The 25,096-nt window shown below is 44.6% G+C and overlaps 1 protein-coding gene across 1 annotated transcript in view; it reads left to right on the top strand.

Annotated features, from left to right (window-relative positions):
* Positions 1-255: 255 nt before the first annotated feature.
* SLC17A5 (solute carrier family 17 member 5) overlaps positions 256-25,096 on the top strand; it is a 44,039-nt gene continuing 19,198 nt past the window's right edge. The window contains exons 1-6 of the mRNA XM_065401672.1: positions 256-340; positions 8,567-8,763; positions 10,314-10,547; positions 11,192-11,279; positions 18,193-18,279; positions 19,892-20,010. Coding sequence (XP_065257744.1) covers positions 256-340; positions 8,567-8,763; positions 10,314-10,547; positions 11,192-11,279; positions 18,193-18,279; positions 19,892-20,010 — 810 coding nt within the window. The remainder of the gene's footprint in view (positions 341-8,566; positions 8,764-10,313; positions 10,548-11,191; positions 11,280-18,192; positions 18,280-19,891; positions 20,011-25,096) is intronic.

The following is a 25,096-nucleotide window of genomic DNA, read 5'->3' as shown; positions in this document are numbered from 1 at the left end:
ATGCAGCACAATCCTCCCCACGCTCTGAGGGAGAGAGACTGTCAGCCCCAGCCGCTGCCAGCATCAAAGATGGCGGCTGAGGGCTAGCTCAGGGCCGGGCGGCGCCGCGGCGGAGGCAGCTTCCGCCCGGCTGCAGTCACGTGATCGCTGCCGCCCGCCCCTGGCCCCCCTTGGCCGCGCCGGGCTGGCTGCAGAACCCTGGCCGGGACTTGGGTCCGCTTCGCGGTGGCTACGGGCGGGCTGACGCTGGGCGCGATGCAGGCCCCGGCGGGCCGCGAGGCTGAGCCCGAAGACGGGGCGGACCGCACCCCGCTGCTGGGCGAGTCCCAGCCCGGCACAGGTGAGAGCCGGGGCGGGGGGATGGGCCAGCAGCTGTCCCGGGCGAGCCGGCCTCCCCGCGTTGCTATGGAGCGGGCGCCCCAGGGCGGGCGGGGCGCAAGGGTCAGAGCGCCCCGGCAAGGCTGTGGCAGCGGGAGCAGCTTGGCCCAGCGGGGCTGCGAGCCCAGCGCTCCTGGCAGGGACTGAGGGGTCCCTCTGAGCCTGCTGTGCCGGCCCCTGCACCCCTGAGAACCGCCGCTGGGATGCCCTGTCCCCTCTCCCAGCCCCAGTGCACCGGGACGGGGCGTCCTCTCGCGGCTGGCCCGGGTGTTCCGGGCTGGGCGCTTCCAGGGTATTGCGAGGCGCTCTGCCCGGATCAGGTGTCTTTGCGGAGAGGGGCTCCTCTTCTAAACCTCCCCCCGGCTACACGTCTGATCACGGGGATGGATGAACGTCCTGGATCACGCGGGGTCCGTGCTCTGTTACCCAGCAGCCTGCTGCTAAAAGCCACTTTCAGGGAACTGAAATTTTCCACGGTGTCCCAAATCTTTGTAAAGGTTTGAGCATTTCTCCACTCGGTATTTTAATCTTCATCTGAATCTGTGGTCCTTTATGCACTATTAACTAGTTGCTATGGGAGCATTGTGTTGTGAGTTGTGCATACAGGTGAAGAAAAATCAATAGGGCAGAGGAAACTCTAAAACACAGGTCATTTTAAAGAATGAGGCAAGAGAAATAAATCAGTTCTGACCTTTTGAGGAGCATTCTCATTATTATTTCTCATTTTTATTTAAAATGAATATTACCACAGCACACTAGAGGCCCCAGCCTTTGTGTTATGCATTGTACGAGTATATGGTACAAGACCGTCTCTATTCCAAAGAGTATACAATCTTGGACCCTGATCCTGTACAGACTTACACATGTGCATAATTTTAAGTACAAGGGTGGTCCTGTTGATTTAAAGTTAAGTCTTTGCAGGATCAGGTCTTGACCTAAACACTAACTGGTAGGAAAAGCGAGCAAATGGATTTCAAGAGAAGAGGAAGTTAACAGAACTGGGCAAAAAAATAGATTTTTCAGTTTGTTGGCAGTTTCAGAAAGTGGAAGAAAAATTGTTTTGGGTTGAACAAAACGTCTGATTTTGACAAAAATCAATGTTTCAGTTTTGAACATTTTTACATATCTTTGATTTTTAAAACAAACTAAAGGGATTTTTGAAACAGTTATAGTAATATTAATACAACCATGTCTTTTAATAGCTGAGCTGTGTAGACAACCTGTAAGTACAAAGTAGATCTATAGTGGGGGGAGGCATAGGTTTGCTTACTAATTGAGGCAAATGAAGAGTCCTAACACTTTTTTCTGCCTAAACTATTATCAGCTGACAGTGTTCCACAGGAGTCATGATAGAAGTTAGTTGTAAGGAGGATTGGTAGTTGCTTTACAGCTTTTGGGGAACAAGGGGTGATGGTGGTTCCACCCATAAGGGGTGTGTGGAAGAAGGCATGATGGCGTTCATGGGAGCACCAGACACTGTGGCTTTCTATTTGTCAGTTGTTAAAGCAATACATTCTTAAGCTTGCACAATGTGCCATGCTCTAGTTTGAGTGGCTCACCTCACCCACAAGAACAAATACAAGAGAACAACATCCTTAAACTGCAAAAGCACAGTATCGGGGAACTTTCAGTACAGACTTTCTCTTAAAAAAAAAAAAAAAAAGTGGGGGGGGAGACTATTTACAGTTCTAACCGAAAGACAGGAAAGCATGTTTTTGAAAGCAACAGAAGTAGCAGCAGAAGGCACTGTTCAAGGTAAGGAATTGAACCTTGTGTCTGACTGTGTTGGACCCTGCAGTGGCTTTCTTTCTATTGATAATCATTTTAAAAGGTGGGAGGAGAGTGAGATTTATCTTAAAAAAGTAAATCTGGAGCTTTCTGTGCTTTGACTGATCGAGCATTCTCAAATAACATATAGATCAATAGGTAGATGCATTAAGCAAAATATATGGTGAGAAGTTTACAACTTAAAACTGTATGGTGGAGTCATATGCTTATTAGATTTTTGTATAGTGTATTCATTTTCCAAAGGAAGAGTAATAGAAATTCCAATTAATCTACATTTCCAAGGGAGTGTTAGATCATAAAAATGTGAAGCTTCATTTGTTTAACCTTTCTATTAACCATGATATCTAAACAGATTTAGCCATAATTGTACTCATTCTTTGGAAACTGTCATGATCAATCAATTTATATTAAGAACCTATTGCTTCCAAAGCAACTTGAGAGAGGATAAAGTTGCTTGACTTGTTTTGCACACTGAGGACTTCCTGAAGAATTATTTTTTAAGTACCCAATACATCTCAATTGTACCCCTTGATCTCACTTAAAAATGAGATGTGCCTCTCTCAAATACTGTTTAAAAACAAGATTGTCAGAATTATCACATCCTGGTAAAGATGGACCTGTGTTTATCTTTTGCACTGAAGTTTTAGATTTTTCTTTTGTATTTAAATTTGTAATATATGCAGAAAAAGAAGTGATCAGTATACACCAGCACAGCATTTTGAGGTGGTGGTCACCAATCTACACTTACATTTCATGTGCACTGTTGGTAAAATTTCCATTAGCTCCAGACTTAGCTCAGTAGTGGAAATCCCATTGTCCTACAACCTTTTACAAATTCAGCGTAATCCTTTTTTTTTTAAACTCCTTGAAACTTCTATCTATAAACATTGAGCATCCATTCAGATTCCTATAGCAAAGTAGCATTATATTTCCCTGGTGTGTTTTCAGATTTCTTTGATGAGCCTGTCTTATAATACTAAACACTGCCCACGAAGCAGTGTACACTCTGGTATGTCTGCAGAGAAGATTATTTTCTCCTTGTGTCATGCTCATTGTATAATTTTAGTTATTCACTACTATAATCCATTGCTTTTGAGTAAGCAGGTGTGCAGTTCCTGATCTTCCTCATTTCCCTTTAATTCTGCAAATGTTGCTTTGAAGGTCTAGGCACACAACAGTTGATTTTTCAACTCTTACCTGTATTCCCCATTTTCTCTATGATTGATTAATCCGTGTTCTGACCTAGTGGCCATGATTTTGAATGTTAGTGATTTTGGCAGGAGGCATAAGTTTAACTTACTGTTAAAGATGTATATCTTAGAATTCATTCTTAACATTTATTCTACCCTGTATCGGATATGTTTTTAATTGGTCCATAATTCAGTCGTTCACAAATGTTGTCTCTTCTGGATTTCTTACCAAAAAATACTTGTTTGAATGTGTTTTCTTGTCATGGGAATGCTTTAAATTGTATTCATTCTTGTCTTTTATCTCAGCATTTATCAGCTGTTTTGTGTCTAGCACTGTTATTACTGTAGTTGTCCAGTTCATAAATTGAGAGAGTATTTTTGTTGCATTGTTTGGAGTCTTAAAATCTTATTTCTCTAGCTACAACTTCTACATAGTTTGATTCCTGAACATGGACAACAGGTATTGCTTTCACCTTAAAATAAAAGACAAATTGGGAAAGTACAGATTGGATTATAGCTTGAATAGCCAGGAGTTAGGTGTAGAGCCAACTCCAGAAGTCCAAAGATTCAGTATTTGCTTTTAAGAGTCTCTGTAATTTCCACACATGCTCCCACTCGGGCCACTTGTTTTTTAGGACTCATCCACACTAGAGCCGCAGCTTGCCCTAGTACAGTTTATTGCAACTTAATATATATGCGCAGGCTTCAGAGCTGCTCCTCAACTGCTATCCCGCCCCTGAGACTTCACTAACACGTCTGTGACGTTGTGCAGTCTATATGGTTTTATAAAAACTTGATAATAAGTCAATATAATGTAACTGGGATAGTTTTAGAGAAAATACGGTAATAAGTGAATGTAACGTAACTGGGATATGCTTCATGCAAAAGGTCTCTTGTAAGGTATCATTACAAAGCTTATAATCTACTGAGTATGATCATCTGATTTGTATAAATGTACCACTCTTGTATCTAAAACTAGAAATATAAAATGTAACTCTGAGGGCCTATTGTAATTATGTAAAGTGTGGGCCATTAATGATGGTTTGGAATCTTGATGACTCCCATTGTCTGCAGATGGCTGTTTACCTGTGAGTCTCCCTGTATATATGTGTGCTGGCAAGTGAGTAATGAAGTCTTGCAGTGACATGTGATCATGTCACCTGAACTGGAATCCATCTTTAACCTGGTGCTTTTCCAGTGAGGGGGGTGGAAACCCAGAGGGACAAAGGGTTCCCGCCTTATGCAAAAGATATATAAAGGGGTGGAACAGAAGAGAGGGGGAGAGGAGCCATCATGGAGAATCCCCTAGCTAACACCTAAGCTGGAACAAGAGCTGTACCATGGGAAAGAATTGGGCCCAGGCCTGGAAGGTGTCCAGTCTGAGAAAAAGCTTACTGAAGCATCTCTGAGGGTGAGATTATCTGTATTTAGTTTGATTAGGCATAGATTTGCGCATTTTATTTTATTTTGCTTGTGACTTACTTTGTTCTGTCTGTTACTACTTTGAACCACTTAAATCCTACTGTCTGTATTTAATAAAATCACTTTTTATTTAGTAATTTACTCAGAGTATGTATTAATACCTGGGGGAGCAAACAGCTGTGCATATCTCTCTATCAGTGTTATAGAGGGCGAACAATTTATGAGTTTGCCCTGCATAAACTTTATGCAGGGTAAAACGGATTTATCTGGGTTTAGACCCCATTGGGAGTTGGGCATCTGAGTGCTAAAGACAAGCACACTCCTGTGAGCTGTTTTTAGGTAAACTTGCAGCTTTGGGACAAGTGATTCAGACCCTGGGTCTGTGTTGGAGCCGGACAGGAGTGGCTGGCTCAGCAAGACAGGGTGCTGGAATCCTGAGCTGGCAGGGAAAACAGAAGCAGGGGTAGTCTTTGCACATTGGGTGGCAGCTCCCAAGGGGGTTTCTGTGATCCAACCCGTCACAACGTCCACTACTAATGTTCTGCCTTCCAGTGTGGGAAGGATCCACATCACAGGGAACCCTATGGGTTGCCTGCTACCAGGCATGGAATACTCACAAAGCAAGGCTCCACGGTGTGTGGCAGACCTGAATTAACCATTGTACACTGGTTGCACTTGCACAGGGCACCTGACTACCTGGCCGGTTTTCTGCATTGCCAGTTGCAGGGTGCTGGTGATTTTTTTTTTAAATTTGTAAGCTACAAATGGGGGGAAAAAACCTGGCAGGTCAGGCTGCTGGTGGTGGTGGGGAACCTGGGAGGGAAAGGAGTGGTTCTGGCTGATGGTGGTGGTGGGATTGATGGAAAGAGAAGTGTTGGGGGGTTAGGTGGGGTGAGGGGGGGGACACCTGGATGGGGGAGAGAGGGATCGGGGTGGAGTGGGGCTTCTGGGAGAGGCCTGGCTTCTCAGGTTCCTTTTTGGGGTTCAGCTCATCTTTAGTCATTCTGCTACCTCGCTGGTATTGGTGTCATGAATCGTCAGAGCCATGGTGTCCTCTTCAGCGTCCTGGTAGTTGGCCATCATGGTATCCAAGTCCACCAGTCTTCCACAGGGACAAGAACCAGCTTTCCTGCTGGCTTGGCTGCTGATGCCAAATGCTGGAATTGATGTCTCAGCGTCAGTCACTTGATTCAGCTCAAATTTGTGTCCAGATCCATCTAAGACTCCGTGTCCCTTTCCCTTAGGAGCTGGTAAAGTTCCTCTCTTAGCCCTGCCTATTTTTCAAAAGACAGCAAAGCATCTCTGGCTCAGATATCTAATGCACTTGCTGTTTTCTGATTTGTATGGTCTCCAGCAAGTTCTGCTTTCATCAGGAACCCTTTCCACTAGAGCTGGGGAACCAGCTGGACTTGTTCAAGTTCATTTCTAAGTCACATTTCATAAATACACCCAGGCAATTAGCCTACTTAGCAAATGTTTCTCAGAACAAAATGAGAGAATGAATATTAGATTTATTTTAAAAATCAAATTGCCATGTATATTGAAATTAAATATTCTAGCTTTATTAGTATATATTTAATATAATAAAAATATTTCATACTATATTTTAAAATATTCAATCTAATAACTATTAATTGGAGATGTTCTCATATTTATAACTATATCATTTGGTCTGTCTACTCCTGGGGGAATTCTGTGCTGCCAAAAAATTAAAAATTCTGCACTCTATTTTAAAATTTTGCATATTTTATTTGTCAAAATAACACCATATAATCACACCAGTTTCAATTATTTTTGTAACAATACAGACAACAAAAAAGATTCAGGAAATTTTTTTTTACAAATAGATTCCTTACTAGGCATATTAATTCAAATCAATTTAATTACTCTGAGTAATAATACATTTAAACTACAATACAGAGCCGTATTTCCCGCACCTCTCAGAAGCAGTGCAAAGGCTTGGAGGAGTCAGGAGCTGAGGGAGAGGGAAGTAAATTGCTGGGAAAGAGCCTGGGGTGTGGGGTTGTTGGGTATGGGTGGGAAAAATATGGCACAGGTTTTTGTGGGGGCAGGGAGGGATTGTTAGGGGGCTTCCCCCATGCTGGCTGATCCCTAGCCTCTCCCATTCAGTCAGGTACATCAGTCCCTGTCCCCATATGTTCCTGCACCTCCATGTGTCCTTGTACCACCTGTCCACATGTGTCCCTCCACCCCCACTCAGACACCCCTGCATCCCCATGTGGCCCTGAACCCCTTCCCTATGTGTCTCTGTGCCCCTACTCAGCCACCCCCTGTCCCTGTACCCTCTCCCTTTGTCCCCATGTGTCTCTGTTCCCCCACTTAGCCACCCTGTCTTTATGTAGCTCTGCACCCCTTCCTCCGTCACCATGTGGCCATGCGCCTCCATTCCCATTCAGCCCCTGCCCAGTCTGTCCTCCCCCACTAGCCCTTATAAGCCCCTGTCTGGCACATACCCCAGCACCCCACGCTGTCTGTCTCCCCATAGCCCCCATCTCTTGACCTGGCCTGACAGGTGCTGTGATGAGGGCAGGCTCTTTCTCTTCCCTGGCTGTCCAGGAGCTGCTGCTCTGTTCTATCACCACAGTGCCCTCAGATGGGCAAAGGGCAGAACTACAGAAGTTATTTTCTGCTGGGAGCTGCTACTGTTCTTGTGCCACAGCGCCCCCAGGTGGGCATAAGGCGGAACTGCATCAACATTTCAGCAGAAGCTTTTTTCTGCACAAAAAAATAAAAATATGCACAGCTCATTAATTGTGTGTGTGCACAGTAGCTCAGAATTCCCCTAGGAGTATCTGTCTGGCTTAAGGAAGGTGAGTAGTCCCCAATTTCCATAGTGTACAGAGCCAAAAAATTCTTTTATCTGACGCTGAGTGTATAGGAGTTGCTCTATAGCAACTATAGATATCTATAGATATCTATAGCTCTATAGATATCTCTCTAGCTGTAAAGGAGAGGGTAAGATTTTTCTTTTCCAGGTGTAGCAATCAGATCTAGTCACTTTACTGATCCAAAAGATACATTTTTACTGCTCTTCAGTCCCATCAGCATTGAGAACGTGAGCTGGACTTTCATGGCTCACATTTTCAATTCTGTTGATGATGCCATGTTCTATCTACAGAATCTATATTCGTGCTGGTGATGTGAAACGCAGAACCCGCTTGACTTCCAGATCCAAGGCTGAGTTCATTGGAGAGTTAGAAATCTCACCTTGTTATAGAGTAACATCCAGAACAAAATTTGTCCTGGAAGCTATAGAGATGTGACAAACATGGAACCCCATGGTGGCCATTCTATAGCATCACTTCAGGAGAATCTCTTAAGTCACAAAGGGAAGCAGGCTACTGCACACATTTTCAAGTGTATAACATACTTGCCACTAATCTTGGTGTTTTTTTTATTGTGAAGTTTCATTTTGAATAACCATGTTTCAGAAGACCTCTTGTAACCATACTGTTAAATCCCCTTTGTAAAAATCATGCACTACATTTATGCTTGAGGATCAGCCCTTTGACCAATAGGTATATATGCTCTTAACTGCCAATATGTTTGGGAGAGTTGCTACACTTGTATGGTTTGCATGTCCGCAGGGAACTAGATCAAAAACTTTTCTTCCCACTCCCACTGAGTCACTCAATATCTAAAATATGTTTTTCAGGGTAAATAAATATTTATGTATAAAAGTGAGAAAACAAGTTTAAGTTATACTGACAAAAATGCTTTTTATCCTTTTTTGCAGCATCTTAACTTTTAAAAATTTCTTGTTTCAGTGCCTACATGCTGCTCCGCTCGCTACAATTTAGCATTACTGGCCTTTTTTGGATTCTTCCTGTTGTATGCGTTACGTGTGAATCTAAGTGTTGCTCTTGTAGACATGGTAGAACCTAATACAAGTTTAGCAAAGAATACAACTTCCAAAGTGTGTCCAGAACATTCTTCAGCCCTAAACATACCTCGGAATACAACGGTAGGATTTAATATATATTTTCTAAAATATATGATATTATTTTCAACAGCATGCTGTGATTGAGTTTGATGTTTCATGTTTAACTGCTCTATTAACAGTAGAGGAGCGGTGCACTGTTTTATTTGTTTTTTTACCAAGACCTTCTCAGAATATAGATTGGCTCTTTTAGAGCTATTCTGAGACCTTAGGTGAATAATGTGCTGTCCTAAAGGACAGACTGTATTACATCCTTTCTAAACTGTACTTAGCAAAATGGCTACACTGACCTTGTAGGTCTAATATGACTCACTCTGAATTGTATGTGTGAAGTGGACATTTCCTGTTGTTGTATCTGCGTCAGAGCAATTGAGAATTCCGTGTCTCTGCCATATTAAGTTACATCTGTTTTTCATAGTCTTGACTTTGTATGAAATTTTGTTGTAATGAAAGGGACATGTTTCATTACATCTTTACTGCATACATAATATTCTTTATCGCCTCACTTGTGATCTGTCTCACAATTCTGGTTGGTCCTTCATATCCATCCTCTTTCTTTCCTCCCCTCTCTCCGACCTTTGAAACTACCTTCTCTGATCTATTTCTAACAAACACATTGATTTTTCCTTTCTGTTTCCTACTCTTTTCCATAGCTGTGCTTTTTTCCATTCTCCCCTGGAACACCGATTTGCAAAGCCATCTCTCTTCACTGAAGCTCTTCCTAGAATCTTTGTCATACTGCCTATGAGAAATGAGTTGATGATTTAAAAAAATAAAAAAGTTGAGTGCCCATGAAAATGTGTGCATGTCTTAACTGACAACTGTGCATCTTATTAGTGTAAAACTCATCCTGACTCACCTTTTTGGCTCATTTAGGACTTGCTTGTTGAGTCGTGTCTGAATTTAGACCAGAAGCTGTTTGGGGCATGGACCAGATCCCTCCTTGTTCCTGTGAAGTGCCTGACACACACTTGGATTCTCAGAAAATAATTAATGATGATTCAGAACTTCTATGTCTCATGCTCTCCAAAACCACCACCACCTCTGCATCTGTCAGTGCCCTTCCATCTCTTACCTTTATAATTGAAAACTTCGCCTCTCTGGTCTCTTCTTCTACCACTTTGTCCTCCAGTCTTCTACTAAGGTTGTCTGCCCATGCCGTTACTCTGATCTCTCTCTCTCACACACACACACACACACACACAGACACACAAGTGCATCCCTGTCTCTTCTTGAATTCTCCTTTCCATAACCTTGCTGCTCTCTTATACATTTGTCTGCTTTTCCATCTGCTCCTTATTCTGCCCCATATAATCTTTTCGTCTCACCTCTACTTTCCTTTTCTTCTTTCTCTTTGCATTTTGGCTTGCATCAGGCTATGCCTATTCCAAAAACTATCTGCCTAAGTAAAGGCCAAGTGAGTAAAAGCCAAGATGAAATGCAGTGAGACCCTCAAAGTTTAGCCATCAGGACTAAATAATGAACCATGGTTTAATTACATTCTTTGTCTGATATTAGTATTGCATGATGCAGAAAGAATTCTAGTTAAGCCCTTTTCTATTTTCCTTCCTCAGGGGAAAAAGTATTCTTGGGATGCGGATACTCAAGGATGGATCCTTGGTTCCTTTTTCTACGGCTACATCATTACTCAGATTCCTGGTGGATATTTTGCACGTAAAATAGGAGGGAAACTGTTGCTGGGGTTTGGCATCCTGGGTACCGCTGTCTTCACTCTGTTTACCCCCTTAGCAGCAGACTTGGGGGTTGGATACCTCATAGCAGTCAGAGCCTTGGAGGGGCTCGGAGAGGTACACCACATTGTCTTGTATTACCCTTAATCCAAATTGGAGTCATTTCCTGTATCAAAATAGTTTTGTTCTTCTAGTACAGCAGTTCTCAAACTGTGGGTCAGGACCCTGTTTTAATGGGGTCGCCAGGGCTGGTGTTAGCCTGAGCCCGGCTGCCCGGGGCCGAAGCCTGAGCCCGGCTGCCCGGGGCCGAAGTCCGAGGGCCTCAGGTTACAGGCCTCCTGCCTCAGGCTGAAGCTCTTGGGATTTGGATTTGGCTCCCCTGCCCAGGCGGCGGGGCTCGGGCGGGCTTAGGCTTCGGCCCCCCCTTGTGGGGTTGTGTAGTAATTTTTGTTGTCAGAAGGCGATTGCAGTACAATGAAGTTTGAGAACCCCTGTCTAGTATATGGGAAACCAAGAGTTAAAAAGAATTATTTTATTTGTACTTTTGCATCCTCTTCATGCACAAGGCATATTTGCAAGCAAAAGATTAATTCTGCCTAACTGCCCATGTGCGTTTTTTGTCAAACAGCTTCTCGTTGATTCATGAGACTAATAGGTTGTGCTGCTGTTCTGAAGTATATTATTTAATTGACACATGAAAGTTTGAGTAGATAATTCTGGAATTACCATATATTTCAACAGAATAAAAAATTGTTTTCCAGGGTGTCACCTTTCCTGCTATGCATGCCATGTGGTCGTCTTGGGCTCCACCACTGGAACGCAGCAAGCTCCTTAGCATTTCGTATGCAGGTGAAAGAGAATGAACTGTCCAGATTGATAACAGGATTATGTTTAGTCTATTAACACTTTTTAAAACTATTCATGTATCTAGTTAAAAACATAATTTACCCTCATTATGCAAGCTATTGTTTACTGTTTCAATGTCTGTTCTCAAATGTCTCTTCAGGATAATGACTTAGAAAAATAGCCCATAATAACAAGATAAAGACTCTCCTTACTATCTGCTCCACACATGAAAGTGCAGTGCAGTACAACTTGTCTCTGTGGTCCTAAAACACTCTCTGACAGAGTTATGTTACATACAATGGTGCAACAAATTACTGAAAATTATGCTGCAAAGACGCTGTATAGTAAATAAACTAAAACATTTAGGAACCAAGGAGGAAAGATAGGCACAAGCAAGAGTAAAAAGAGAATTTTTGAGAGTCGATAGAGTCCAAAGAAGTTAACAAAGTTACAATGGCATAAGCTAGGTATATAAGTGAGAGGAGAATCAGTCTATCAATTCCAAACCCTGTTCAGTGGGCAGGAACTATGCTGGATAAGACATCTTAAATGTAAATTCAGAGAACAATCTTTTTTCTTCTTTGCTCATGTTTTCATTCTTAGCAGTCCTGTGATTTTTGGGCTTATTTTCTTTTGTCAACACTTAATGTTAAAGTAATATATAGTTCCCATTTAAATATCCATGGAATTATTATTTTGATGTGTGTTTTACGTGAACATTGTGTTTTGTTTAATTAGCCAATTTGTGGTTGAAGCTTTCTCTCAAAGTGAACGTGATCACATCTCTTCATATTGCTCTATTTCAGCCAGAACACAGTTCAGACACCTTAGTCTGTTCTTACTTTTTGAACCTGTCTGACCAACAGATCAACACAGTGATATCTGCTGGTTTCAGACTAGGTTTGGAAAGTGATTTTGTAAAATGACATTTTGAGGTTCTGTACTGATTGTGTTTAAATGATTCCCAGGTTAGATTTCCTTAGTTTACAAGCACTATGATGGCTTTTTTTCCCCTAACTGCCGTCTCCTCGACCTGAATCTTGGATTGGAAAGTCAAGAAAGGTTCTTTCCTGCTCATGAAGCATCACCAGTAATAGCTTTGCACATGAAATTCTTCTGTTACCTACACAATCCCACTGAGGTTAATAGGATTTGCCTTGCATAACTGAGAGCAGACGGTGGCCTACACATGGAACCTAGTTAACAGTTCTATTGATTATGGGAATACTATCCAGCTTTCACATTCATAGCCATGCAAAGGCAGCACAGCTATCAGCAGTTAAGAGCAGTAAAAACTGAGTGGGGGAGTCAGTAAATGTGAGTCAGAAGATTTGTAGGGAACAGATCTTTGACTAAAAAAGTGCCCTTCTTGTTATGCTGTCACTTTTCAGAGTCGAAGTGTGTTTTTAGTATGCCTCCATTTCACATTTGGAACCCCCCAGTTTATCAGAGATTGGTAATAGGCCAAGAACTCACCTGTGTTTCTCACTCTTTCATAGATCTTTCATTGGTAGTGTTGAATGTTATGAGACTTTGCAATTCCATTTTTTCATTCTATCAAAGCAGTTACAGTACTACTGTTGAACTTCATTGTTGTTCCCAGTAGCTGAAATGACAGCCCTCTAGTGGTGGTGAAAATGTTTATCTGCACACTTCTTTATGGTAAATCAGGCCTGGTCTACACTACGAGTTTAGGTCGACTTTAGCCGCGTTAAATCGAATTAAGCCTGGACACGTTCACATGACGAAGCCCTTTCTTTCGACTTAAAGGGCCCTTTAAACTGGTTTCTTTACTCCACCTCCGACGAGGGGATTAGCGATAAAATCGGCCTTAGGGGGTCGGAATTGGGGTAGTGTGGACGGAATTCGACGTTATTGGCCTCCGGGAGCTATCCCACAGTGCTTCATTGTGACCGCTCTGGACAGCACTCTCAACTCAGATGCACTGGCCAGGTAGACAGGAAAAGCCCCGCGAACGTTTGAATTTCATTTCCTGTTTGCTCAGCGTGGAGGGCACAGGTGACCACGCAGAGCTCGTCAGCACAGATAACCGTGATGGAGTCCCAGGATCGCAAAAGAGCTCCAGCATGGACAGAACGGGAGGTACGGGATCTGCTCGCCATATGGGGAGATGAATCAGTGCTGGCCGAACTCCGAAGCAGTAAATGAAATGGCAAAATATTAGAAAAGGTCTCAAAGGCCATGAAGGAAAGAGGCCATAACAGGGACGCATAGCAGTGCCGCGTGAAAATTAAGGAGCTAAGGCAAGCCTACCACAAAGCCAGAGAAGCAAACGGAAGGTCCGGGGCTGAGCCGCAAACATGCCGGTTCTACGCGGAGCTGCATGCCATTCTAGGGGGTGCAGCCACCACTACCCCAACCGTGTGCTATGACTCCCTCACTGGAGAAGAGGGAAGAGGGTTCGGAAGAGGAGGATGGAGGAAATGTAGATAGCTCACAGCCGCAAGGAAGCGGAGAAACCGGTTTCCCCAACAGCCAGGATATGTTTGTCACCCTGGACCTGGAACCAGTAACCCCCGAACTCACCGAAGATCCTGAGGGCACACAGGGGACCTCTGGTGAGTGTACCTTTGTAAATATTACACATGGTTTAAAAGCAAGCGTGTTTAATGATTAATGATTAATTTGCCCTGGCAATCGCGGCCAGTACAGCTACTGGAAAAGTCTGTTAACATGTATGGGGATGGAGCGGAAATCCTCCAGGGACATCTCCAGAAAGCTCTCCTTCATGTACTCCCAAAACCTTTGCAAAAGGTTTCTGGGGAGGGCTGCCTTATCCGTCCGCCATGGTAGGACACTTTACCACGCCAGGCCAGTAGCACGTAGTCTGGAATCATTGCATAACAAAGCATGGCAGCGTATGGTCCCGGTGTTTGCTGGCATGCAGACAACATCCATTCCTGATCGCTCTTTGTTATCCTCAGGAGAGTGATATCATTCACGGTCACCTGGTTGAAATGGGGCAATTTTATTAAGGGGACATTCAGAGGTGCCCGTTCCTGCTCTGCTGAACAGAAATATTCCCCGCTGTTAGCCACGCGGTGGGGGGAGGGGTGAAGTGATCATCCCAGAGAATTGGGTGTGGGGGAGGGGAATTAGTTGGGTTTGTGCTGCATGTTAACCCTGAAACCGCAGCCCCTCCTTTTACATTGCAAACCCATTTTAAGTGGCCAACCCAACAGGTGCTTGATATGGGAAATGAGAGCACTACTGTTTGAAACCATTCCCACATGTTAAGAAGGTTAAAAAAGCCAAAAGACTGTGTCTTACCAAGGCTGCCTGCAAGCTGAAATCTGTGGCCTGGCACTGCGTGAGTGATCTCTCACACCAAACCGGCAGGCCCTCAATATAAGAGGAAAAATGCGACCTTGTAACGAAAGCACATGTGCTGTGTAATGTGAACAGCAAAATTTAACGTGAAAGAGTGTACCCATTGTTCTCTAAAATGTGTCTTTTTTAACCACCTCTCCCTTCTCCTCCACCAGCTGCAAATGTTTCTCCTTCACAGAGGCTAGTGAAGATTAGAAGGAGAAAGCGAAGGACACGTGATGACATGTTTACAGAACTACCGATGTCCTCCCACGCTGACAGAGCACAGCAGAATGCGTGGAGGCAGTCAATGACTGATTATAGAAAAGCCCAATATGAACGAGAGGAGAGGTGGCGTGCTGAATCGCGGGATGAACAGAGCAAGTTGCGGGCTGAAGATGATAGGTGGCGTCAGCTTGCAGACAGAAGGCAAGAGTCGATGCTCCGGCTGCTGGAGCATCAAACTGATATGCTCCAGCGTATGGTTGAGCTGCAGGAAAGGCAGCAGGAGCAGAGACCGCCGCTACAGCCCCTGTGTAACCAACAGCCCTCCTCCCCAAGTTCCATAGCCTCCTCACCCAGACGCCCAAGAACACGGTGGGGGGGCCTCCGGCCACCTGGTCACTCCACCCCAGATGATTGCCCTAGCATCAGAAGGCTGGTCTTCAATAAGAGTTAAAGTTTTTTAAACTGCAGTGTGTCCTTTTCCTTCCCTCCTCCCCCACCCATCCTGGGCTACCTTTGCAATTATCCCCCTAGTTGTGTGATGAATTAATAAAGAATGCAAGAATGTGAAGTAACAATGACTTTATTGCCTCTGCAAGTGGTGCTCGAAGGGGGGAGGGTAGGGGAGGGTGGGGTGGTTGGTTTACAGGGAAGTAGAGTTAACCGGGTGAGGGGGAGGGGCGGAGGGTTCATCAAGGAGAAACAAACAGAAGTTTCACACCGTAGCCTGGCCAGTCACAAAACTCGTTTTCAAAGCTTCTCTGATGCGCACCGCGCCATGCTGTGCTCCTCTAACCGCCCTGGTGTCTGGCTGCGCGTAATCAGCGGCCAGGCGATTTGCCTCAACCTCCCACCCCGCCATAAATGTCTCCCCCTTACTCTCACAGATATTGTGGAGCGCACAGCAAGCAGCAATAACAATGGGGATATTCTTTTCGCTAAGGTCTGAGCGAGTCAGTAAGCTGCGCCAACGCGCTTTTAAACGCCCAAATGCACATTCCACCACCATTCGGCACTTGCTCAGCCTGTAGTTGAACAGGTCCTGACTCCTGTCCAGGCTGCCTGTGTACGGCTTCATGAGCCATGGCATTAAGGGGTAGGCTGGGTCCCCAAGGATCACGATAGGCATTTCAACATCCCCAACGGTTATTTTCTGGTCCAGGAAGAAAGTCCCTTCCTCCAGCTTTCGAAACAGAGCAGAGTGCCTGAAGACGCGAGCATCATGTACCCTTCCCGGCCAGCCCACGTTGATGTTGGTGAAACGTCCCTTGTGATCCACCAGGGCTTGCAGCAGCATTGAAAAGTACCCCTTGCGGTTTATGTACTCGGTGGCTTGGTGCTCCAGTGCCAAGATAGGGATATGGGTTCCGTCTATTGGCCCCACCACAGTTTGGGAATCCCATTGCAGCAAAGCCATCCACTATGGCCTGCACGTTTCCCAGAGTCACTACCCTTGATATCACCAGGTCTCTCATTGCCCTGGCAACTTGGATCACAGCAGCCCCCACAGTAGATTCGCCCACTCCAAATTGATTCCCGACTGACCGGTAGCTGTCTGGCGTTGCAAGCTTCCACAGGGCTATCGCCACTCGCTTCTCAACTGTGAGGGCTGCTCTCATCCTGGTATTCTGGCGCTTCAGGGCAGGGGAAAGCAAGTCACAAAGTTCCATGAAAGTGCCCTTACGCATGCGAAAGTTTCGCAGCCACTGAGAATCGTCCCACACCTGCAGCATGATGCGGTCCCACCAGTCTGTGCTTGTTTCCCGGGCCCAGAATCGGCGTTCCACGGCATGAACCTGCCCCAGTAACACCATGATTTCCACATTGCTGGGGCCTGTGCCTTGTGATAGGTCTATGTCCATGTCCATTTCCTCATCACTCTCGTGGCCGCGCTGCAATCGCCTCCTCGGCTGGTCCTGGTTTTGCTTTGGCATGTCCTGGCTCTGCATATACTCCAGGACAATGCGCGTGGTGTTCATAGTGCTCATAATTGCCGCGGTGATCTGAGCGGGCTCCATGATCCCAGTGCTAGCTATGGCGTCTGGTCTGAAAAAAGGCGCGAAACTAGTATCTGACGGACCAGGGGAAGGAGGGAGGGAGGGGCGAGTGACGACATGGCGTACAGGTACAGGGAATTAAAATCAAGAAAGGTGTCTGTGCATCAGGGAGAAACACAAACAACTGTCACACAGAATGGCCCCCCCCAAAGATTGAACTCAAAAGCCTGGGTTTAGCAGTCCGTTGATTTCACGGAGGGAGGGGGGAAGCAAATGAATACAGAACAAATCTATTTTTTACATCTTAAGACGACGGTGCAGCATGACTGATAGCCCTCGGCATCTTCTGGGTGCTTGGCAGCAAATACTGGGCGCTTGGCAGTAGCCTTCAGGCCTATTGCACGATCTGCTGCTCATGGAAGACTCTGCTAATGTGCGATGATCCAACAGGGCGCTTGGCAGAAAATGGCATACTACGACTGATAGCCATCCTCATCATTGTGAAGGCAGCAGAATATGACTGGGGGGATGGGGGACTGGGGGACATACGGAGTTCCAGCCACTGCTGGACTGAACATGTCTGCCCAGGTGCCCATGATCGACAGCCACTGCTGTACGACGAGGACGGTTACCAGTCGTAATAAACCATCTACTGGCAAAAGGCAAGGGCTGGTGCAATGCAGCCCTACGGCTGCCAGCCCCACGGCTGCCAGCACCCAGATCACCGATGAAGGCTACCAGTCATGCTGCACCGTCTACCGCCAAAAGGCAGTTAGCTGCTGCTGCTGTGTAGCAATGCAGTCCCACGTCTGCCGGCACCCAGATGACATATGGTGACGGTGAGCTGAGCTGAGCGGGCTCCATGCTTGCCGTGGTATGTTGTCTGCACAGGTAACCCAGGTAAAAAGGCGCGAATCTATCGTCTGCCGTTGCTCTGACGGAGGGGGAGGGGCCTGACGACATGTACCCAGAACCCTCCACGACACTGTTTTGCATCATTCGGGCATTGGGATCTCAACCCAGAATTCCAGTGGGCGGCGGAGACTGCGGGAACTGTGGGATAGCTACCCATAGTGCAATGCTCCGGAAGTCGACGCTAGCCTCGGTACTGTGGACGCGGTCCGCCGACTAGAGCACTTAGAGCATTTTATGTGGGGACACACACAATCGGCTGTATACAACCGATTTCTATAAAACCGGCTTCTATTAATTCGACCTAATTTCGTAGTGTAGACATACCCTCAGCAACAGCAGCAACAACAAAATCCAGCTAGTAATTCCAGCCATTGTATGTTTTCTTGCATCAACCCATATGCCACTTAAATGTGTATTGGTAAATTAAAAAACAAACTGTTTTCTTCTAGGTGCACAGTTAGGAACAGTTGTGTCTCTTCCATTGTCTGGATTAATTTGCTACTACGTGAACTGGATTTATGTATTCTACATATTTGGTAAGTATTTGGGTTTTTTAAATTCCAAACGTACTCCTCTAGTGAAGATTTCCTTTTGCATTTCTGTGACACCTCTTACCTGAGGATTGCAAATAAGTGATCAAATACTTCTAAAGATGTGCTCTTCCATATTCTGAAGCTGCTGATGCAGTGACATTTTCTGTCATGGAAAATCTAAAGGCACTTTCCCCTGCTTTACGAGAACAGTGATTCACAAGGACTTCTTGAGGGAAAATAAATAAATATATGTATATGTGTGTGTGTGTGTTTATTTATTTATATTTCCCAGGAGAAATATAAGGTTTATTGTTTTATTCTGATCCAGACTTCCCAAAACATTAAAACATTGCTTCCTTTGTTGCTTGATTCTTCAGAGAAACTGCTGATTTCAATATAAGGTAAATTCCTGTAGGAGGCTGTAAACTATGCCTTCAGTAAGCAAATTTGCCCTTAAATTGGGCTAAATGCTATTACCCATCAAATATTCTGAGGTCAATCAATGTAGAAAAACCTAGGACTTGAATTTCTTGTTTGCTGTGTGAAATTGAGTTAACTTTGATCCCTGGAATAAACATGCTCTTCTTATCTGAAGACCTTCTCAAAAGTAACTTGCATGTGTTCTCCATTTACAATGTTTCACTAGCAAAGCCACAGCAGTTGAGCTAGGGATTCACTAAAGAGTGCATTAAAAAGTGAGATGTAGTCTTCTTACTGAGAATCACATCCTAAAAGGTGATAGCAGCTCAGTTTACACACCTCAAGGAAAGAGAGAATGTATTTGAAATGACCACCACAGGTTCAACTGCTGCTTTCCACAACCCTTCCCCTGCATCTGGCCTACTTCCAAATCTACCTTATATTTGAGAGAGGAGACCAGGAATAAATTATGAAGTATTAAATAGCTCCTGATTTCATGTTCCTAAAAAACAAAACCAACCCTAACCTCCAAGCAAAACAAAGGGTTAAAAGCAGAAAAACATGGATAAACTAGTGGAAAGAGAAGACCATTTTTATTATATAAAAACAAATACAATTGAGTAGTACTGCTGTGATCTGGTATTCCACCACAGAAACTGTTTTCCATAATTTATAGTATAGTATTTATTGCTGCTACTGCCAGTTTTATTATTGTTGTTAAATAACATTTTTTAACACAGCCCAAGTTTACTATTTTTATATTTAAAAAATAGATATACTACAATCACTTGGGCGTTTCATAACTGTGCATCTTGTGAATTTTTAGATTAAAATTTTGTATATGTATATGTTACTTCAGATACCTTGTCCTGTAGCTGTTCCATGTAGTGGACTGATAACAGATTCATTATTTACCATTATTGCAAATAAGGTCACTTTGAAGATGTCTCCATGCTAGGTCCTTCATATGAATCCTTGCCCACACTAAATGTTAAGGTCCATTCTCTGTCCTCACCTACAGCTGAGGCACTGTTGGTATGAGGATAGAGTTTGGCCCAAATATTCTAATACCATTTTTATTTGCTTGAGAGAATCATTTCCTCCCTTTGTGGTTCTAAGTGTTTGTATCTGTGTAGTACCTCAGGGCTTTCTTCAATTTAATGTGCAGCTTTTATTTATTTATTTTCAATGGAAGGTGCACTTGGAGTATTCTGGTTCCTCTTCTGGATCTGGTTGGTGAGTGATACTCCGGAAACTCACAGAAGAATCTCTCCCATTGAAAGGGAATATATTCTTTCTTCCCTCAAAGATCAGGTATGTAGCTTTGATGCAGCTTTTCTTACTTAAATAAGAGCAGGAGCTACTGAGGGACAAACCTGCCATAATGTTGAAAGAAAAATTGAAGCTTAGATCAACATTCTTAATCTGAAGGAACTGAGTAAACTTTAATAATAATAATAAAAAAATCAAATAAAACAAAGGATGTTAAGATACTGGACTGTTAGATCAGTGAGAAACAATCATTAGTCATGAAAAGAGATACCTGATAAAAAGAAAGCAAGTTTACCCTTGAATATATTTAATCAAAAAGTAATGTGAATGCATGTTAATTTTGTAAATATCCCCAAAAGGTGAATGCAGTATGACAACATACACAGGTGCATGCCATCCACATTTTCTAGCAACATGGGTCTCCTGTTAATGTATTGATTTGCATTACAACATACCTTTTTCTGCCTGGACAGTGTAGGGATGTATAATTAAAGGAGAGTAATTGGGAAATGCAGACTCTAGAAATTGAGTTTGCTTCTGTGTCTAATTTTGCATAAAAGATACTGTGATTGACAAAAATACTTCATACTAAAATGGATTTAAAATAAGAAAAGTGGAGCTCTTATTTGCAGATCACTAAACTGAGATATGGGAATCACAATGTTTGGCATTTTAAAAAAAGCTTTGTTTGACCTTGTAAGTGTGTGCAGACTCCCCGGCGGTGCCTCCTGCTGGTTGTCCTCGGGAATTAGCATCCAGCCTCTAGAGCGCCCTCTTTAGGACAGTATCTCGCTGCCACTGCTGGCCCCCATGTCCCTCCCAGGACCCCGGTGCCCCTTTAACTGGGTGCTGCCCCCTGGCAGTACCCCCAAAGTTCTGGGTCTCCCCCTCCCAGGGGAACCCCCACCCACTATCCCCACTTCGCCTCAGTCTTGGCTACTGTCCAGTCTCCATCTAGCCCCCGTTCACTGGGGCAGACTGCAGTATAAGCCACTCATCACAGGCAAAGGGGTTCGGACCTGCTGCCTCTGCCTACCCATGGGCTGCCCCGTGGCAACCCTGCACCTATTCGGCCTATAGTCAGGCCTGCAGCTTTCCAGGCCGGAGCTCCCAGCTCCCCTGGCCCTTCCCCAGCCCTGCTCCCAATCTAGGTGTCTTGCTTAGGTCCCTGCAGCCAGGCCCTTCTCCCTCTACAAGCAGAGGGAGACTTACTGGGCTTCTGGCTCACAGCCTCCTATAGGGGCCAGCTGGGCCTGATTGGGGCATGTCCACAGCTGAGCCTACTTTCCCCAATCAGCCCAGGCTTCTTGCCCCAGCCCCTCTCCTGGGCTGTTTCAAGCCCCGCAGGGCAGGAGCAGGTAACCACCCCGCTACAGGCCTGTTGGCATATAATGTCACATTTTGATAAGTGATTTGGGTGCATACAGGAACACTTACATAATTCAGAACATGAATGGACTCAAATGATTATTAACAACAAGACATGCAAGCATTATACGTTGAGAGTCTATGGTGCTCTCACTGCTCAAGATCTCAGAATAGGAGAGATTCAGTTCACGTGTTTGAGGAGTGACTTTAAGTCCCTAATTGTTGATAGTAGTAAGGAGGGAGTAATTGAGTTGTTACAAAAAGAACAGGAGTACTTGTGGCACCTTAGAGACTAACAAATTTATTTGAACATAAGCTTTTGTGGGCTACAGCCCACTTCTTCAGATGCATAGAATGGAACATATAGTAAAGAGATATATATACATACAGAACATACAGGTGGAAGTAGCCATATCAACTCTAAGAGTTGATACAGTTCTGCGGTGATCTGGAAGCCTACTTTCGCCGCCTCCGACTCAAAGAATACTTTCAAGATAACACTGAACAGCGCACTGATACACAGATACCCTCCCATCAACAACACAGGAAGAAGAACTCCACATGGACTCCTCCTGAGGGTCGAAATGACAGTCTGGACCTATACATAGAATGCTTCCGCCGACGTGCACAGGCAGAAATTGTGGAAAAACAACATCGCTTGCCTCACAACCTAAGTCGTGCAGAACGCAATGCCATCCACAGCCTCAGAAACCACCCTGACATTATCATCAAAGAGGCTGATAAAGGAGGTGCTGTTGTCATCATGAACAGGTCTGACTACCAGAAGGAGGCTGCCAGACAACTCTCCAATACCAAATTCTACAGGCCACTTTCCTCAGATCCCACTGAGGAATACACTAAGAAACTGCACCATCTACTCAGGACACTCCCTACACTAACACAGGAACAAATCAACATACCCTTAGAGCCCCGACCGGGGTTATTCTATCTACTACCCAAGATCCACAAACCTGGAAATCCTGGACGCCCCATCATCTCGGGCATTGGCACTCTCACTGAGGGACTGTCTGGATATGTGGACTCCCTACTCAGACCCTACGCCACCAGCACTCCCAGCTATCTCCGTGACACCACAGATTTCCTGAGAAAACTACAATGCATTGGTGACCTCCCAGAAAACACCATCCTAGCCACCATGGATGTAGAGGCTCTCTACACAAACATCCCACACACAGATGGAATACAAGCTGTCGGGAACAGTATCCCTGATGATGACACAGCACAACTTATTGCTGAGCTCTGTGACTTTATCCTCACGCACAATTATTTCAAATTTGGTGACAATATATACCTCCAGACCAGTGGCACCGCTATGGGCACCCGCATGGCCCCACAATATGCCAACATTTTTATGGCTGACCTGGAACAACGCTTCCTCACCTCTCGTCCACTCATGCCCCTTCTCTACCTACGCTACATTGATGACATCTTCATCATCTGGACCCATGGGAAGGAGACCCTGGAAGAATTCCACCATGATTTCAACAGCTTCCACCCCACCATCCACCTCAGCCTGGACCAATCTACATGGGAGGTCCACTTCCTAGACACCACCGTACAAATAAGTGATGGCCACGTTAACACCACCCTATACCGAAAACCCACCAACCGCTACGCCTACCTTCATGCCTCCAGCTTCCACCCCGGACACACCACACGATCCATCGTCTACAGCCAAGCACTGAGGTACAATCGCATCTGCTCCAACCCCTCAGACAGAGACCAACACCTACAAGATCTTCACCAAGCATTCTCAAAACTACGATACCCACACAAGGAAATAAAGAAACAAATCAACAGAGCCAGACGTGTACCCAGAAGCCTCCTGCTACAAGACAGGCCCAAAAAAGAAACCAACGGAACTCCACTGGCCATCACCTACAGTCCTCAGCTTAAACCTCTCCAACGCATCATCAGTGATCTACAACCCATCCTGGACAATGATCCCTCACTTTCACAGACCTTGGGAGGCAGGCCAGTCCTCGCCCACAGACAACCCACCAACCTTAAGCATATTCTCACCAGCAACCACGCACCGCACCATAACAACTCTAACTCAGGAACCAACCCATGCAACAAACCTCGATGCCAACTCTGCCCACATATCTACACCAGCAACACCATCACAGGACCGAACCAGATCAGCTACAACATCACCGGCTCATTCACCTGTACGTCCACCAATGTTATATGTGCCAGCAATGCCCCTCTGCTATGTACATTGGCCAAACTGGACAGTCACTACGCAAGAGGATAAATGGACACAAGTCAGATATCAGGAATGGCAATATACAAAAACCTGTAGGAGAACACTTCAACCTCCCTGGCCACACAATAGCAGATGTAAAGGTAGCCATCTTACAGCAAAAAAACTTCAGGACCAGACTCCAAAGAGAAACTGCTGAGCTCCAGTTCATTTGCAAATTTGACACCATCAGATCAGGATTAAACAAAGACTGTGAATGGCTATCCAACTACAGAAGCAGTTTCTCCTCCCTTGGTGTTCACACCTCAACTGCTAGCAGAGCACCTCACCCTCCCTGATTGAACTAACCTCGTTATCTCCATACTGATTTATACCTGCCTCTGGAGATTTCCATTACTTGCATCTGAAGAAGTGAGGTTCTTACCCACGAAAGCTTATGCTCCCAATACTTCTGTTAGTCTTAAAGGTGCCACAGGACGCTCTGTAACTCTAAGAGGCTAATTAATTAAGATGAGCTATAATCAGCAGGAGGAAAAAAAACTTGTAGTGATAATCAAGTTGGCTCATTTCAGACAGTTGACAAGAGGTGTGAGGATACTTAACATGGGGAAATAGATTCAGTCTATTAAATGAATCTATTCAATCTAATGACTCAGCCATTCCCAGTCTCTATTCAAGCCTAAATTAATGGTATCTAGTTTGCCTATTAATTCAAGTTCAGCAGTTTCTCGCTGGAGTCTGTTTTTGAAGCTTTTCTGTTGCAAAATTGCCACCTTTAAGTCTGTTACTGAGTGACCAGAGAGGTTGAAGTGTTCTCCTACTGGTTTTTGAATGTTATGATTCCTGATGTCAGATTTGTGTCCATTTATTCAGGGGCTCATTCACCTGCACATCTACCAATGTGATCTGTGCCAGCAATGCCCCTCTGCCATGTACATTGGCCAAACCGGACAGTCTCTACGCAAAAGAATAAATGGACACCAAATTCAGGACAAACTGCTGAGAAATAGGGCAGACACACCCCAAAACTGGTGGTTTTCTCCCCTAAGATATACCAGACCAGCAACAAAAGTAAACTTCTGTTTCACCACACTTGGCTAACAAGAAGTCAGAAAAGCAGTTTCCTTAGGCATTCCAGTTCTTGTATCACCACCAAAAACACTAGACTTAAAGATGAGTGGTTCTTTAAAACCAATTTCATCAAATAAAAGGTTCTTCTGATCCCAAAGGACCAGCCACACACCCAGGTCAATATATAACTCAGATCTTACACAATAATCACACTGTTGCCAATCCTTTAGTATCTAAAATCTAAAGGTTTATTTATAAAAAGAAAGAAAGAAAGGTGAGAGTTAAAATTGGTTAAAGGAATCAAGTACATACAATAATTGCAACGTTCTTCTTTCAGGCTTATAGCAGTGATGGAATAAACTGTTGGCTTAAGTCAAGTCTCTGATAGCTTCCAAATCATTGGAAGGTCCTCAATCCCTTGGTTAGAATGCTCCCATTTGTATAAGTCCATAGTCCAGAGGC

The sequence above is a fragment of the Emys orbicularis genome, chromosome 3, assembly GCF_028017835.1.
Source record: "Emys orbicularis isolate rEmyOrb1 chromosome 3, rEmyOrb1.hap1, whole genome shotgun sequence".
In the NCBI taxonomy this organism is placed as follows: Eukaryota; Metazoa; Chordata; order Testudines; family Emydidae; genus Emys; species Emys orbicularis.
Note: the sequence above shows the minus strand (reverse complement) of the source record. Positions and strands in the feature narration are given on the sequence as shown.